We start from the raw sequence: 15,955 nt of genomic DNA, 5'->3' as shown, positions 1-15,955 counted from the left end.
GTTATTGCTGATCTGGTATTTCCAGAGCACTGCTTGAGAGCCCCTCATTAAGAGATTAGAACTTGGTTTATGTTTTATGCCCCATGCTGCAGAGGGAGTGAGACTAGGAGCGATCCCAGCTGGCTGCCCCACAGGCACAGCAAATAGGTAAGCAGAGCCACCACCATGTTGCTTCCTCCTCTGAGGCCTCGGATGGAACACAGGTGAACCCCTCACTAGTTTTGGGAGGGTAGTGGCTGGTTGGTGATGCAGTTGCACCATGGCATCATCCTGTGGCAAAAGTACAGAAACTCTATCAGACATTATTGTGGGATAGCAACGGCCTCATGTAATATTAATTCCTACTTCTGGGGGAGCCTGCTTACAGTTTGGCTCCTGAATGAGCCAAGAGGGGGAGAGAAAGGAGGAGGAGGAGGGTGGGGAAATGGGAAGCAGAGTTCAGCCCCTGGGAATACCATGCTGCAGAATTAACTCTGAATGACCTGTATCTGTGAGCACTCAGATTAGTGGAGCCTGAGCCTCAGGAGCCGTTGTGCATGACCCTGCTTGAGTCCTCACTGAAATTGTAGGCATCCCTCTGTGTTAGTGGCCTTCCCAGAATTACATGCCGATTCCCTTCAGCTTTGCAGGGAGCTGAGTTGTGTTATGATTCCTTCCTAGTGCATTTAAGGAGAATGTGTGCATCTCCTTGGGTATGTGGCAGGAAGCTGTTGGCAACTTTATGATCTAGCCTGACTCTGGTGGTACTGGCTGTTGTGAAAGGCATGTCTAGAGCTGTGCACTGGGCAACTTCTTGGTCTGAAAAGTTCTTGTCACCTTACAGGATGAACATAAAGCTGGGCTGTCTTGAAGCAAAAACATAGGTTTTGAGACTAGCGAACACAACATGGCTATTTTTCCTTTGCTTTGAGGAAAGGACCCCAGAGAGGCCTGTTCTACCCCTTCCCTCCCTGGAGGTCTGGGAAAAGCTGCAGGGAGCAATCAGCCAGAGGCCCCAGGGATGGGAGCAGCTGCAGGAGCAGGCAGCTCAGGGGCCGCTGTGCATGCAGATGCCTTCCTGCAGTTTGGCCACACTTTCTCCTCAGCATGCTAAGTGTCTGCATTGCTCTCTGTACTCTCTCCTATGGTGCTTCACCTCCTTATTTCCTTTTCTCCCTCAGTCTTTCACTTAAGCATCATTGTTCTTCCAGGGTTTTTAATTTTCCACTGAGTTTTTCCACCCCTCCCCCCAGAGAAAAAAAATCACTGAATTAACAATTGTATCAAAAAAAGTTTGCTTTGTTTCTTTCTATCTCAGTCTGCTGCCAGTCTTCTCTGTTTTAACTCCAGGCTTTTCGGAATAAGTTATGTGTAACTCTGAGTTTGTACTTTATCTAACGCTCTGGAGTTTCTTTGTTGATTGGGAAACTCTGTAGCAAAAACAATTATTGCTATATAACACATCATAGAATACTTCTGCATAACTTCTCTATAACTAGAAGGCCCCTTAAGTAGCCAAGTCTACGTTAGGAATGACTTTTCTTTCAGAAAATTCTCTCGACACCCAAGTTTTCATGTGACAAAGTAAAACTGCTTCATAAATGCTGTCCATCTCCATCTCTCATAATGCAGGTCTGTATTCCTATTTGGATATGTCAAAGAGCTCTTCAAGGTCACAGAAAATACTGTGGTCAGATTTGGGGATTGCTGTCTGGCATTCCATGTTACCTGTGATTGGTTCTTGAGCTGTTTGCTGCTGTTATTTGAGTCTGCATTATGAATGTAATATGATATCCTGGATGGCTAAGTTTTGGGGAGTTGGCTATAAAATTTGATCGAGTAACATCAGTAAAATTTCAATAAATTCGTCAGTGCTTAACAGCCTTTAACAAACTGTGAGAGTAGGCTTGGTTTGAAAACTGACATGCAGTTCCCCAGAAGATTCCTCACAGTCCTCAAAAATTTCTTCGTGAGGAGCAACTATCCCAGAGCCTTCTCCCACATTTCTGCTGTTGACTCTGCTATCACACTTAATACACATATGGATGATCTGATATGCAGTAGAATGTGCCAATAGCTGAATCCATGTTTATTTTGTGTTAGCATGCTCATAGTGAGTTAAATAACTGAATCTTTGTAATTCCTGGGCACCATTCTTATATAGCATTTAAAACCAAATCACATCTACATCTGCGTCATTATGGCTTTGTGTCATGGACTCACTCCAAATAACATCTGTTACAGTGTTGACACAGAATGCATATTTTACAAGCTGTTTAAAAACATATTTACTCAGTGGACTAAAATTGTTTATCAGCACATATTCAGTCCCAGGAGAATGTCTATTTTCTGTCAACATTGGGAAGGGGGGGGGGGGGGGGGGGGAGAGTAAGTTGGACAGTCCTGCAAAAGTGGTGTCAAAATCAGACTCCATTCCACATATCTACCCCAGAAAAATTCTCAAAAGAGTGAAAGTTGTGTGTCCTTTCACTGTCACAGTGAGTTTCATCTTGGTACAGTAGTATCTTAGTTTTCAGCAAATGTACATCAAACATGCTTTGCCAACAGAGTGAACTGAAGGTGAGACAGGAAGCCTGGACAGGGCAGCCAGTCTTCTTTCATTTTGAAATGTGTCTTCTGTTATTGAATGAGCAAGTTACAGGTATTTCGGTAATGGTTCAAATTTAGCTCTCCTATGTAAGCAGTGGAAGCAATCGTAGATGAATGACAAGTTGGGTCAGGCAGAAAAAATATTTTAACAAGAAATAAGTACAGTCACATTTCTGTGTGTGTTTCTGATACATACCTAGGAATGCTGTGAAATTTGTTAGGCAAGCCTGAGGAGGACGTGTACTCTTGTTTGACTGTTTCCTTGTTACCGTGTCTAACACCTGAACCTATGCTTTGCTCAGAAGAAAACACCAGAGAAAAGTATCTTAAGTGATAAATGTGAAAAGGAATTGCAAGTTCAGGTCCTTTATTCCCTTCTCTTTGCTCAAAAAAAAAAGAGACCTGGCTATTTGCCCATCTCTAGTGCTTGTGTTGCAAAAAGTCTTCTTCCCTTCCTGTGAAATGTGTATTTGTTGAAAACCAAGTGTTTCTGTCATTACCAGGAAAGACACTGTTGAAATTGGCACACCCGCAATTTGACCTACTTACTTTTTCTTTGCATCTGTTTAAGAAAATTCTGTGTGATTAAAGCTGGTGCCTCTTCCCCCATCAAAACCCCAAAACTTTATATTTCATCCTGGCGTCAGCTCCATAAAAAAAAAATAAATACTGCTTTCTGCAGCAGCAGCAGCATTGGGTATTGCAAAACTGGACCTGAGAAGTACTTGTTTGGTTTTTAATACCTGAGTATATTTCTGACCTGTTGTAACCTCACTAGAGCCGAGCAAGTATCAGAAGACAAACCATGAAAACAGGTCCCAGTTCCAGCCTTTAAGGGGTTCTTTGTGAGAGCACCTGTGGTCTGTCTTAGCTGTCTTAGCTGCAGATGAAAGGGAGAAACTTAAAATAACAATGAGTTTACTTATAAGATGCTGTCATCTGCCTGTTGTTAACTCATCCCAGAACTCTCACTTCACAAGTGGAACGAACTGCTTCAAATTTAACTACTTGCAAATGCTTTCTGGGCTGCTTCTATAAGGAAGAGTTTTCTTCCATTTTAAAGTGGGAGATATCTTAAAAATAATACAGCAAAGCTCCACAGGGAAAAGTATCTTAGATAACTATGAGCGATGGATGACATGCATTGTGCTGCTTTTGTCCCCTGTAGGTGTGGAAGAGCACTCACTTGACAACTCTCCTATACTGGATGACAGATCAGCACTTTACTCTGGAGTTCACAAGAAGCAATTCTACTTTGACAGCCCCTGCGAAAAGCAGCCAGAGGATGACTCGGACTCACTTACTACTTCTCCCTCATCCAGCAGTCTTGATACGTGGGGAGCTAACCGGAAGCTGGTGAAGACCTTCAGCAAAACTGATAGCTGTGGCCTTATCAAGCCTCCCAAGAAACTCGGGACATTTTTCTCTTACCCAGAAGAGGAGAAGACCCAGAAAGTTTGCCGCTCCATGACAGATGGGGAAATGAAGAAGAGCCTCGGCTCACTGAGCCATGGGGTAAGTACAGAAAGCATTTGCTTTTATGACAGCAACAGGCACAAGCACCATCTTCTGGTGTCCCTGGAGGAGATTCAGAGTGTAAGGAAGCAGATCCGATTGAAGAAAATGGATACTAACTATTCCTGTTCCAGAGCTTTTCTTTGCCAGCGTCCTGCTAGGAAAGGAGCATCTCCCACAGCTTGCGACCTACAATTACTGCGGCACAAAACGAAAGGGGGTGGAGGTTGTGGCTTCCCAAACAGAAGGCTACGAGGGCGCACTTCTGTCAGCGAGTTCAATATTACCTATGTGGTGGAGAAAAGCCTGTATAGCCACCTCAACCTCTCACAGCTGGTGCGTCCCGTTACTGACAGGACCCTGAGCAAGGCCGACAAGCAGGACCTGAGAAGATGCCTGCTGGAGGAGGATGAGGAGGCCAAGAGGAAGTGGGCTGCCACAGTGGATCGCTGTACTAAAAGGGTTCTCTTGAGAATCCACCAAAAGTCTGTGAGTCAAAGAGTTGCCATGAAAGGTGGTCTTCCAGTTTCTGCGAGGTTGCAGTCAACACTTTCTGCTTTATACCTTTAAATAAAACTCAGTGCTTCTGCTTTCCTTGCTATTAAAAACTCTTAAGCACTGTAATTCAGTTCTGAGGTAAGAGTTTGATACTATCCCATCACGTACGAGTTTTGTTGAAACTGCAGTTTCTTTATGTACAGAATAACTCAGTGAGAGCGCAGATATGACACTGCTGCTTCTTAAACTAGCAGAGAAATTGAGATCACAGGTGAACATAGGTTTGAGATGCTATAGACATATTCTTTGTCATATTCTGGGAGTCAGTATTCTTTTAAAGGGATTACCGAGAAAATTTTCAGAGGATTAGAGCATCCTTAATCAACTGTGCTGTTTCTCTCTTGCTGTTGTTGTCTCATGTTGGCCCTCCTTTTCTCAGTTTGCATCTCATCAGTTCACCCACCCAGTACTGTATTCTCTGTTACACACACAGCTGCAGAACAAGGAGGTTGGCATTATGTAAACACTACCCTGCTTGCTGCTCGCCACCGCCAGAAGTGCCCCTTCTGCTCTGCCCCTAGCCATTGCTCCTTCTTTCTAGCATGGGGTGAAGATGGGACCTTCCCTCAGAGCATTGTGGAAAAGGAACAAGGGGTGGCTGATAAAGAAAATTGTGCAGTACAATGGGAAATTATTTGACAACTCCAGAGATCCAAAGCTGCTTCCTGATTATATGATTCCCTTTTGACATTTCCCTTTACCATGATGCTGAGTTTCCTAGGAACTTTGTCTTTGGGGCAAGCCAGATCTCCAAAGCTGAGCCAGCTAGTCTGTTGTCTAGATGACAATGTAAATATGTTCCCTCCTTCGTGGATGGAAAGAGCAGTACACTGGTAATGTTAAGCAAGTTATTCCAGCAAACAATGCAGTAGAAACAGCTTTTGCTCTTGAACTACAGATTTCATTTTGAGAGGTCTCTGCTTAACTTCTTCAGATGTGAGGTATTCTCAGTGTAAGAGTCACAGCCTTGCTCTCCTTGAATAATCTGTGGGAGGGGACCAAACCTTCCTGGTCTGCTTTTTGCTCTTCAGCTGCAAAATAGACTTTTTTTTTCTACTTAATACCATGAGTATTCCCTCTTGGCACCTTCACAGTTTCTTCTGCATTGACTGCTTGCCTTGCCGCTCACAGGGTACTGTTTATTTTCACAATCATTGTACTCTCAGAAGACATCATTTTCCCATAAGGATATTACAATGATAAGAGAAATCTTACTTATGCTTCTGTGGGTTGTACAATAGGGTTATCTCAGGCAAAAGAGAATGCTTGTATGTGCTAGAGATGCCCCATAATTAAAAATACCCTCTGAAACTGTCTTTGTAAATACAGATGACAGAAAAGCTTTTCAGTTTTTCTAATAAGTTGTCTTGCTATAGTAATTTCATTATGAAAACCATCTGGCCAACTTTTATTTATTCACAAGAGATACAATCGCAGAAGAAATGCATGATGTGTTATTGCTGTTGTTGAGGCTCCTCCAGCCTCATTTGAATGGGATAAATGGTGGAGGCATGCTGCTCTTACTAGCTTTTTCAACATACTTCTTCCTGAAACCACAAAAAGCTGGCAAACTTCAACCAGTGTCACTTCTTCTTCCTGGAAATGCTTCATGTTTGTTTGCTGCAACCTCAGAGAAACTGCAATGCCTATGTATTCAGTGGAATTGGTCACTCCGTCTTGCCTTGCCATTCATTTTTATCATTTATATTTGTTTCAGTGACCTGGACATGCATGAAATTTTCAAATCGCATCAGTTTTTCTTTTCTCCCAAAAGGATAATACTTTTGATTGCATGGCCATTCCGTTGAATATCCCTCTCCTCATCCACAGACCTTTTGCTTGGTACAGTATTGCCAGGGTCACTACTGGAATCTGAAGGCGGAAGTTAAATATTAAATGTTTGGGGAGATCTATAATGAAACAATAAGCACCTGCATTAAGGTGTGTTTATTCAGAAGCTTTTAACTAGCAAACAATTTGCTATCTGAGAAGATTTCTTTAGGAGGAGCTCTGGCTGGTTTGACAGACAAGCTTGCTCAGAGCAGTTCCAGATGTCCTCTCTTCATTGCTGCGATTGCCTTTAGACTGTAGGATTAGTTAGAATGGACTCCTGAGAGAAGGACAACGTTGCTTACAATTAGACATGCTGTGCTTTAAGAACTGATCTTATTACTTGTGGTTGGTCTCAGATGCTTTCCAAAAACAATTTTTAAAAGCTATGCCATAGTCACATTGCCTTCCGGTAGAAGACACATAAAAAAATTCTTTACCACAGCACTCATTTTTAATGCACATGGGGCATAGACAAAGCTGGCTTTGAGTTCTAGTAGAGCTGTGGTGTATATAAAGACTGTTATTCAAGCACTGTAGGTATGCAGCAGCTAACATAGAAGCTAGAAAACTTTTTAAAAGCTATTAATATGTATGCTGATTAGCAGTGAACAGGGCAGGAAGAATTTTTACTTTAATAGAACTACTTGATGTAATTGTTTACTAAGTGTCACAGTTTATAGAGCTTGCTTCTTCCTAATAGAGTGTTGAAGCAGACTGGTAGTTCTCAGGTGGTGGGTCTTCACTGTCTTCCAAGTACAGACTCATGGTACTGATCAGGCAGTCCTTTGTAGGTCTGATCTGACACTTAGTTGAGTCTTAAGATATCTTTGAAGTTACTCTGCTGGGTAGTTCAGTCCCTAAGAACTTACAGTTTGCAAGTACCTGATCTTCTGCCTCCTGAAGAGAATACTCAGACGTTTGCCTGTCTTACCACCCACACTCAGAGCCCAGAATTGAAGTTATGCAAGTAAATTGTAACTGTTGCATCTTCATTTTCCTGGATTGCCCTGTGAGGCTTCTGGCAGGGCTAGGTACTTGAGTACTGTTGAGCTGGCTATTCAGTGGCCTGATATAAAGTCAAAGGTTTTACTTTTTGGAATGCAGGGGGTTGGACTAGATAACCTTTGAAGGTCCCTTCCAACCCAAGCTATTCTGTGATTGCAAAGCAAAAGCTGCATTCTCTCAGAGCCCCGTGTCTGGTCTTTTTTAAAGCAATACCAATGCTTTAGCAAAGATTCGTCCACCACAATTAAATGATGGTTAGCGGTGGAAATGCAACTGTACTGAGTTTGGTGGCCCTCTGCTCTTGGGAAGGAAGCAGTATCATAGTGCTGATTTTCCTGTTTTATTCAGAATGATCAAAATAAACTAAATCTGTGCATTCAGCCAAAACTGAGTCACTCCATTAGGAGATTGTGGCATTGTAAACATAGCATACTTTATCCCAGAAGTAGCAGAACTGCTTTGTACCACCAGAACTGTGACGGTAAATACCTAATCTAGAACTGGGGCTTGCTGAGTCTTTGGGGACACAATGCTTATGGATAGGCAGACTGTTTTTTCCCTCCTCTTACCAAGGGCTTGCCCTACAAGGCCTCTAGGGTTTCCCTGTGTTTCAGTGGAAATGGAATCTATGGAGGTATTCCCAGAAGGTAGGTTATTCAGTGCTTTAAAAGATTGGTGGTTCTCTGTTTCAGTGCTACTGTGGACTCATTTATGAAGGCAGATGGGACTGCTGAGGTGGATTTGCCAGCACCCTGGAAAACTTGATGCATAAGAACAACAGTTTTCTCAGACCAAAAGGTCTTTTTTCCTTTTTAAAAAGAAGAGTAGGCAATAGATGACTCAACAGCAGCAGACCTTAGGCCAAGGAATTGTCTCTGGAAAAGGCAAATGACTCAGATGGCTTTATAACCAATTTCTTGATTTATAATTTCCCATCCTTTTGTTTGTTTGTTTCCATTTTTGCAGACATTTCTGTTTTCACTGGTGTTCCCCAAATCACAGATTTTTCAGTGAGCTAATAATTGTGACAGAACTGTATCCATTGTTTTGTTGTTTTTTTTTTTTTTACAGAGAACCTGTAGCTTTGGAGGATTTGACTTGACAAATCGTTCCCTTCATATTGGAAACAGTTCTGACCAAATGGTAAGTTTAAGACAAGAAGGTACAGACTTGAAATAGCATAAAAAGAAATGTGCAATAGAGTTATTGTAGACTGAAGTGTAATTTAGGTCTGTAATAACAGTTTGGGAATCCAAGAAAGTAGAGTATCTTTGCTAACCTCAAGCTTCCTTAGCTTTGAGAATAACATACCCGCCCATATCCATGTGTGTATGAGTATTTATATACCATATGTGTAAAAAGGCAGGAACAAGTGATCAAAGTGCAGATCTGGGGGTACATCTGTGGGCTGTTCTTATGTCTGACTTCCTCAGAGCATCACCCCAGGCAAAACATATGATTACTATACTTTCTTGGTAAAAATATTTACTATTTGGAATGATGAGGCAAACTTCCCTTCACTGAAGATCTGCAAGTTATTTGGGTGGAAGTCATTATGCAAGAGATTTATTATTTGTTTTGTCATTGTATCTAAGAGCTGTGGAGTAGACCAGGATCCCATTGTGCTGGGTGCTGCACAACTGATCTCAGACCTCTTTGTGTTATAAAAAAATAAAATAAAAAAAAAATCTTCCCCTGAGAATTAATTCCATTTTATGTTACTCATGTTGATCCCAGTGTTACTGTTGGCCAGCCTGCAGCCAAAAATAACAGAATAGAAATGAGACAGAACATCATATCAAATGAAATTGCCAACATATTTTTTCCTTTTTGCCCACATAAGATTTTCTTTTCTGTTTCAACATTGGAGCCGATAACTTCTCTGTTCACTTAAATCAAGTCTAAATTGTGAAACATTTTGTGTGCCAGCATTATATTTTGTTTCTTGGGGTTGTTTTTGGTTTTCTGATTATTTTTTTTAACATCATAAATTAAATTTTTCTCTACTAGCATCAGTAGTGGGAGAGATGCAGTGCACCAGAATAATGCATATAGAGCAAGGGGTTTTCTCTTTAAACATTTAAGTCCATTAAGTAGAAGGTTTTTTACAAAAATAAAAGGCAAAAAGCTGTCCTTAATTTCTGCCAAAAGACTAAAAGTTACCAAAGTTGTAAACACAAACAATTTTTAAAGGAAAAAATGGAGAATTGTCAGAAATGAAGTATCAGCTGAATTTCAGAGAAACTTTTTTTGGAGAACTTTAGTAAAGTAGCAAGCATACATAAATTTAGGAAAGAAGCTATAAATCTTTGTGTAGAATACAGTGTACACTTACTTTAAGGTTTGTCATTTTAAGTAACTGAATTGTCTTCAGAAAGGTTATTGAACCAAGTCAGGGGCCAAATTCAGTAGTCAGTTGATTTGGCTAAACAGATTTTGGTCCTTTTTGCATTGTGATTTTTGGTGTACCCTTGCCAATGGAAGGTGCTGGTAGTAACTCTTAATATTGCTGCGTTGCTGTGGTTCCCAACACACTATAGAACGAAAGACCATGTTTTACATGCCACCTGGCCAATCTGAGTAAGGGTTGAGTCACTCAAGTGAGTTTGGCAAAATGTCAACTGATCTATGTTAATTCTTCATGTGCGCTTGTGGCGTAAGTGAATGCTGGGTATCTTAAGCTGGTTTAGAAAAGATTAAATGTATTCAAAGCAGCGGGCCTTCGTCATCCACTATATATGGACCAGCTAATTTAGTTCAGCAGTACCCTGTTGGATGTCTTAAGAATAGCTGTGCAAGTGTTACTTCCTGCCATGGTTGATGGATTTAGAAGCTTTTTTGTTGTGGGTTTTTGTTGTAGTTTTTGTTTGTTTTTTTTTTAAATATATATATATAGAGAGAGAGAGTAAAAAAATTCTACACTAAAACCATGGAGACTGGCATCAAGAGAGGTTAACTGAATGCCTCTTTAAGTAAATTTGGGAAATCGAATGCAGGTATCCATATATACATATATATATATATATATATATATATATATATATATATATATACACACACATATATTTGGCTAGGATCTCGGGGTACCTTTACTCCTGTTACAAGGTATAAGTCTTAGCTTGAAACTGTGGAGTTTTCTATCAGGTCAAATCCTTACCTGAAACTCAAAAAGCCATCCTAACAAACCACAGCATACGTGCAAACAGTAGCTGCAAGAGAAGGTTATAAATCAGGCCTTAGGAGTATGTTACAATGGACTGTTTACAGTAGCTTGCACAAGGTCTCTGCAGTGACTGGTGACTGAGGAAAAAAATAGCTCTTCTGTTTTATAGGCTTAAACCCTGTTGTATTTTGCAGGGCAAAGAAGGAGACTTTGTTTATAAAGACGTGATCAAATCCCCCTCTGCCTCCCGTATATCTCTGGGCAAAAAGGTGAAGTCTGTAAAAGAAACCATGAAGAAAAGGATGTCTAAAAAATACAGCAGCTCTCTGTCTGAGCAGGTATGTAAGGTCTGCAATGGAGTCCACTTTTATAGTGTAGAAGTGATAATCAATACTGATTCCCATGCTTCACGGCATCTCTGAAGATAATTCTAACAAGAATGTGAAGTATGGCTTATTTAAATGTTCTTATAAAATCCCTTACTGTGAAATGGCTTCCTATAGATGTCAAACCATGAAAATGCATTTTCAGATTTTCATTCAAGTAGTTCATCAGCAGAAGCCCGTGGTTGATGGCATTACACATCTTGCACTCTATTTCCATTTCTTTATCTATCATTGTTTATTAAGGGAACCGGTCTTTGACACAGGGTCACAGTAATATATTTAATATCCAATTTATACCTTAGTTTAAATTCTCAGCATAACTTCACATGTATGGTTCCTCTCTGCTGTTATAGATCTTTTGTCCATCATAGTTTCCCTCTACAGCAGCCTGTTAAAACAGATGCACGATGTAGTCAGAAAGGGACATCCCACAGAAGATTTTCCTAGTATTCTTTCATTACAAATTTTTATGGCATATTCTTAAAGACAAACCTGAAGTACGTTAGTTGTAAATTAGGCTTTGAATTTCAGTGGCCTGGGAACAATTGCTGTCTTTTTCCGTTTTGGTATATTTTGCATTCCTTTTCTTCAGTGAAGTGTCAAAAATTCTTCGGCATTTGTTTGAAACCAATCTTGCCAATCAAACCAAACTTGAAACGTGTTAATAGCTGGGAAAGCCGAGCTCTCTCTGGCTGACATCGCCCCCAAGTGGGCTCGTACTAGGGATGCTGCAAGCCGTAAAGAAATGAGAATGGGAAGGGTGTCCTCCCCCAGCAGATCTGCTTTCTGGTATTAATGCAAAGCGTTAGTGCTGGTAAACGGAGCAGCCTGCAACATTAAAAATAAACCCCATAGACTGCAGAATCTGGAGACAGCAGAGACAGGCTGGAACGTGGGCAGTTTTATGCAGTGCTCTGCAACATTAGAATCTCTTTCCTGTAGAACTGTCATACTGATTCATAACCACGGCAGTGCTACAGTTACGGTTATTTAATTTAAATTTACAGATAAAAACATTTTAAGGCCTCACATGATTTGTTATTGATAAAAAGATGCTTTGGTGTCTGACTTGCCTTGCAGTCCCCCTCTGCAAAGACTGCCTAAGAAAAGGACACTTGAGAAATCGTTTTACAGTGAGTTAGCAATACAGTTCTGTAGCTCTCTCTGAGATTGACTTGACCTCTGAAGTCATATGCTGGGATGACTTTTTTTCTCTGATGATTCTGCAGCATGCAAATAATAGCTTCCATCTGAAAGTTTTATGACCGCAAATCCCCACAAAACCTCTTCTTGTGTGCAAGCTACAGTTCTTTTGTTTTCAAGCTTTTTGGCACAGTTGGTTTAGAATATTTGTACCTTTCTGGCATCATGACTCAAACTATGTGCCAGTATCTCTTTCTACATTCAGAAAAAATCCCAAGCACAAGTATTTTGGCCACAAAATCTGCTGCTTTGCTTTAACTGTGCTTCACAGAGGCTGACAGAATTTGTTTTTTGAAAGACTCTTTGATTTCCGGTAATGCTTGAATGAATGAAAAGAGAAATTGCCTCACCTATTACACATGCAGCAAAACCTTTATATATTTAGGCATTTATGTTGATGAGTATTTATACTATGCACAGGCTGTGTTTTCTGGTTAATCATTTTTTGTCTTCAAGGTGAATGAGCAAAGATAAAAATTCACTGAAAAAAAAGAAGTACATTGATGCATGTCTTACTTGCGCTGCCTGATTTGTTTGTGTTCATCTTTATATAAAGTCTTGATTCAGAAAGCTGAATTTGGCATTAGCTGTTTTGCAAGTACTGCTGATAAAAATACATCATTAACAAACTTTGAATTGGGAGTGTGCTTAATGTTTCTTTCTATTTAGAGTGCTAGCTTTTTCAGAGTGTACTGTTAGCTCCTGTGTCTGCTATCATGCATAATAAAGTTGGGTTTCTGCCACAGCTGAGTACTGCTAAATAAGCAGATAAACATAGAAGGTCTGGTAAAAAGCAAGAAAACAGAATCTCTTTCCTTGGAGATGAACAAGCAGCTCCTGTCAGTGCCTGTGTTCATTTACCAAACTGAAATGGTTCAATCCCTTTCAGGAGTCCAGCCCTAGGGTCATGCCGGGTTCTCCACAGTCACCCCCTCCAGACACTGACTCCCTGGACAAACCCAAGCTGAAAGCCGGTGGCTCAGTAGAGAGCCTGAGGAGTTCCTTAAGTGGTCAGAGCTCAATGAGTAAGTTTGTAATTGTGTTGCTCCATTTGTGTGGCTTCAAGGAACAGAGATCTCTGCAATAAGCAGAATCAGAGAAAGTTGAAGCAGTGGTTAAAAAGTTAGAAGGGCTGATGGGTTAGTCATTAAGGGTTTACAAAGAACTGTAAGCACTTGCTTTCTGGATGGGTGTTTTGGGTTCTCTATTATAGTAGAAATGATTGGAGTGAAAATTACAATCCTTGGCCACTAGTAAACAGGCTTTTCTAAACATTAGATTTCTCCTGGGCCTCCTGATGGGCTTCCCACCCTCCCTCCAGAGGGACCTTGAGGTTGTCTCATTAGTTAGTTAGATGAGTATTTAAAACCTCTCTGGCCAAGACTGTCTCTACGCAAAATAGAGCTTAAGTGCTACACAGATGAAATAAGCTTGCTTCGCTGTGAGTTACTGACCAATAGATAGCAACAATGTACTGGGGGGTGGGGGATAGGGACTGAAAAGAAAGCTCCATTTTTAAATAACTGAAAGTGCTTTCTGAAAATCATCTGCCTTTTGTCTGTTTGGTTGGTTTTCTTTGTTTTGTAATATCGATACGGAGTGTTGCCATGAAACTGATTTTTTGGAAATGAGAGGATTCTGGAACTTCATGGAGGGTTCGGAGCTTATTTTACTCACACCACTGTGCTTTTCTGTGGGCAAAACTTCTCAGAGAAATGACATCTCCTTTGATGAGATACCATTTAAACAGCTTCTTAGTTACATATTGAGGAGCTGAATCTGGCAAAACAGGAGTGCAAAGTTCACATGCTGGGAGAGTTAGTTATATAGCAGCATTTAAGAACTTTTGATTACCAGGTTTTTTAGAAAGAAGACCCATTTTCTGTCTTGCTTCCATTTTCTTTTCTGAACCTTCCTCACAAAGAAATTCTTTATTAGAGATTGATACTGTGTCTCTCACCAGGTGGTCAGACAGTGAGCACAACAGATTCCTCAACCAGCAACAGGGAGAGCGTGAAATCAGAAGACGGTGATGATGAAGAGCCTCCTTACAGAGGACCTTTTTGTGGAAGAGCCAGGGTTCACACTGATTTTACTCCAAGTCCTTATGATACAGACTCTTTGAAGCTCAAGGTACCAGCCGTATCTCTTTTGAAGGGGTCAAGCATTTATTCTGGCAAAATAAGAGCTCTTTGCAAGACTACGCAAGTCTTAGATTTTAATGAGTTTACATGTGTTTTTTGAAGCCTTTTAACCTGTGTTATTCTGATACATTTAAGATTTGCTTGAATTACATCAAAGTGTTATAGAATGTAAGTATCAGTATTTCTGCATATGGAGGGAAAGACACTTGTGTCTTTAGTTTCTGGAAAAACAAAAATGTGCACAAATTCATTTCCATTTTGCAAGGATTTTTTTTCTTTTTTTTTTTGAGATTGGAAAAATACTTTGTCTGCCACAATGAATTAATCCATCAATGGAAAAAAATTCAGAATCCATGTTAAAAATGTGGATGCATCTGCGCATAGGGTCTCTTAAAGGCACTTCAGTTAATACAACTTCTTTTGAGTTAATGTTAAATTACTTTGCTGACTGTGAGTTGTCACCCCCCTTTAATTTTTCTGGATATCAGCTTTTATTTTTAGTTGTGTTGTATTCAAGTCAAACTATCTGACTCCATAGTTCATTATTTAAAATTCTGTGGGCAGGTAATTCCTATTAAATGTACATACAGTAATCTCTTTATAAGGATACAAAAACGCTTGTGTGTCCATTTCTTAGTTATGGTCAGGAGCAATTCAGGAAAAGTAGCAGTGTTGCACAGTTACTTCTGCATACACCTCCTTTCCTCAGGAGATTTGAAGTGAGGCTGTGTCTGTATACACTGAGCATGTTATTTGCACCATTTCTGATATTGCACAGTTTAGAGACATTTGTGTGAAACAGCAGTGATGCATGACTGGGGTCTAAGCGGGTTTGTGAATCAGGACAATGGGGGTCCATTCCAGGTTCTTTTGTTGGCTTGCTCTGTGGCCTTAGGCATGCCAATACCTTTTTCTCCCATTTGTAAAACAAGTACAATCAGATATTTTTGCAAGAGCTGTGGCTAACCTTTTGAAAACTATAGAGTGTTGTCCATTCTGTGTACATGAAATTATAAGACAAAGTGGGGTTTTTGCTTGAGTATCCATCAGAGAACATACCTAAATGGTTTTCCTGCTGCTTTGGTCTGCAGAAAGGTGACATTATTGATATAATCAGCAAACCCCCCATGGGCACTTGGATGGGCCTGTTGAACAACAAAGTTGGCACTTTCAAATTTATCTATGTGGACGTGTTAAATGAAGAGGAAGAGAAGCCAAAGCGGCCCACCAGGAGACGCCGGAAAAGCAGACCGCCTCAGCCCAAGTCAGTTGAGGATCTCTTGGATCGCATCAACTTAAAGGTCTGAATTCTCTTTCTGTTTACCCTTCAGTTTTACTTGTGGGAAGAGGCCATGCCTTTGGAGTTACTGTTTTGAAAGCTGCTGCACACCAGATTCATAATCTGAAGGATCATGACACCACTTAGCAGAACCGGGTGCTAGCTGCAGAGTGAAAATTGCTGAGGCCAGGCAGAACTGCCTGTCAGGCTTGATGAAGTGCTGCGGCTGCATGCACTTGCAGACTGTAAATCCTTGCATAGCGTGGCTACTAGGTGCCAC

At 40.6% G+C, this 15,955-nt stretch overlaps 1 protein-coding gene across 9 annotated transcripts in view; it reads left to right on the top strand.

Annotated features, from left to right (window-relative positions):
• LOC130597904 (SAM and SH3 domain-containing protein 1-like) overlaps positions 1-15,955 on the top strand; it is a 535,467-nt gene that overhangs the window by 504,875 nt on the left and 14,637 nt on the right. For 8 of the 9 annotated variants that reach the window (XM_057406828.1, XM_057406827.1, XM_057406829.1 and 5 more), the window contains 6 exons: positions 3,758-4,593; positions 8,572-8,643; positions 10,858-11,001; positions 13,142-13,277; positions 14,216-14,385; positions 15,488-15,697. In XM_057406828.1, the coding sequence (XP_057262811.1) occupies positions 3,758-4,593; positions 8,572-8,643; positions 10,858-11,001; positions 13,142-13,277; positions 14,216-14,385; positions 15,488-15,697 (1,568 nt within the window). The remainder of the gene's footprint in view (positions 1-3,757; positions 4,594-8,571; positions 8,644-10,857; positions 11,002-13,141; positions 13,278-14,215; positions 14,386-15,487; positions 15,698-15,955) is intronic. The other variant, XM_057406830.1, reaches the window with a different exon arrangement.

This window comes from Pezoporus wallicus, unplaced genomic scaffold (assembly GCF_028554395.1).
Source record: "Pezoporus wallicus isolate ANWC-B61680 ecotype Strahan unplaced genomic scaffold, APGP_CSIRO_Pwel_v1 scaffold_6362, whole genome shotgun sequence".
Taxonomy (NCBI): Eukaryota; Metazoa; Chordata; class Aves; order Psittaciformes; family Psittacidae; genus Pezoporus; species Pezoporus wallicus.
The sequence above is the reverse complement of the archived record's forward strand: the minus strand, read 5'-3'. Positions and strand labels throughout refer to the sequence as shown.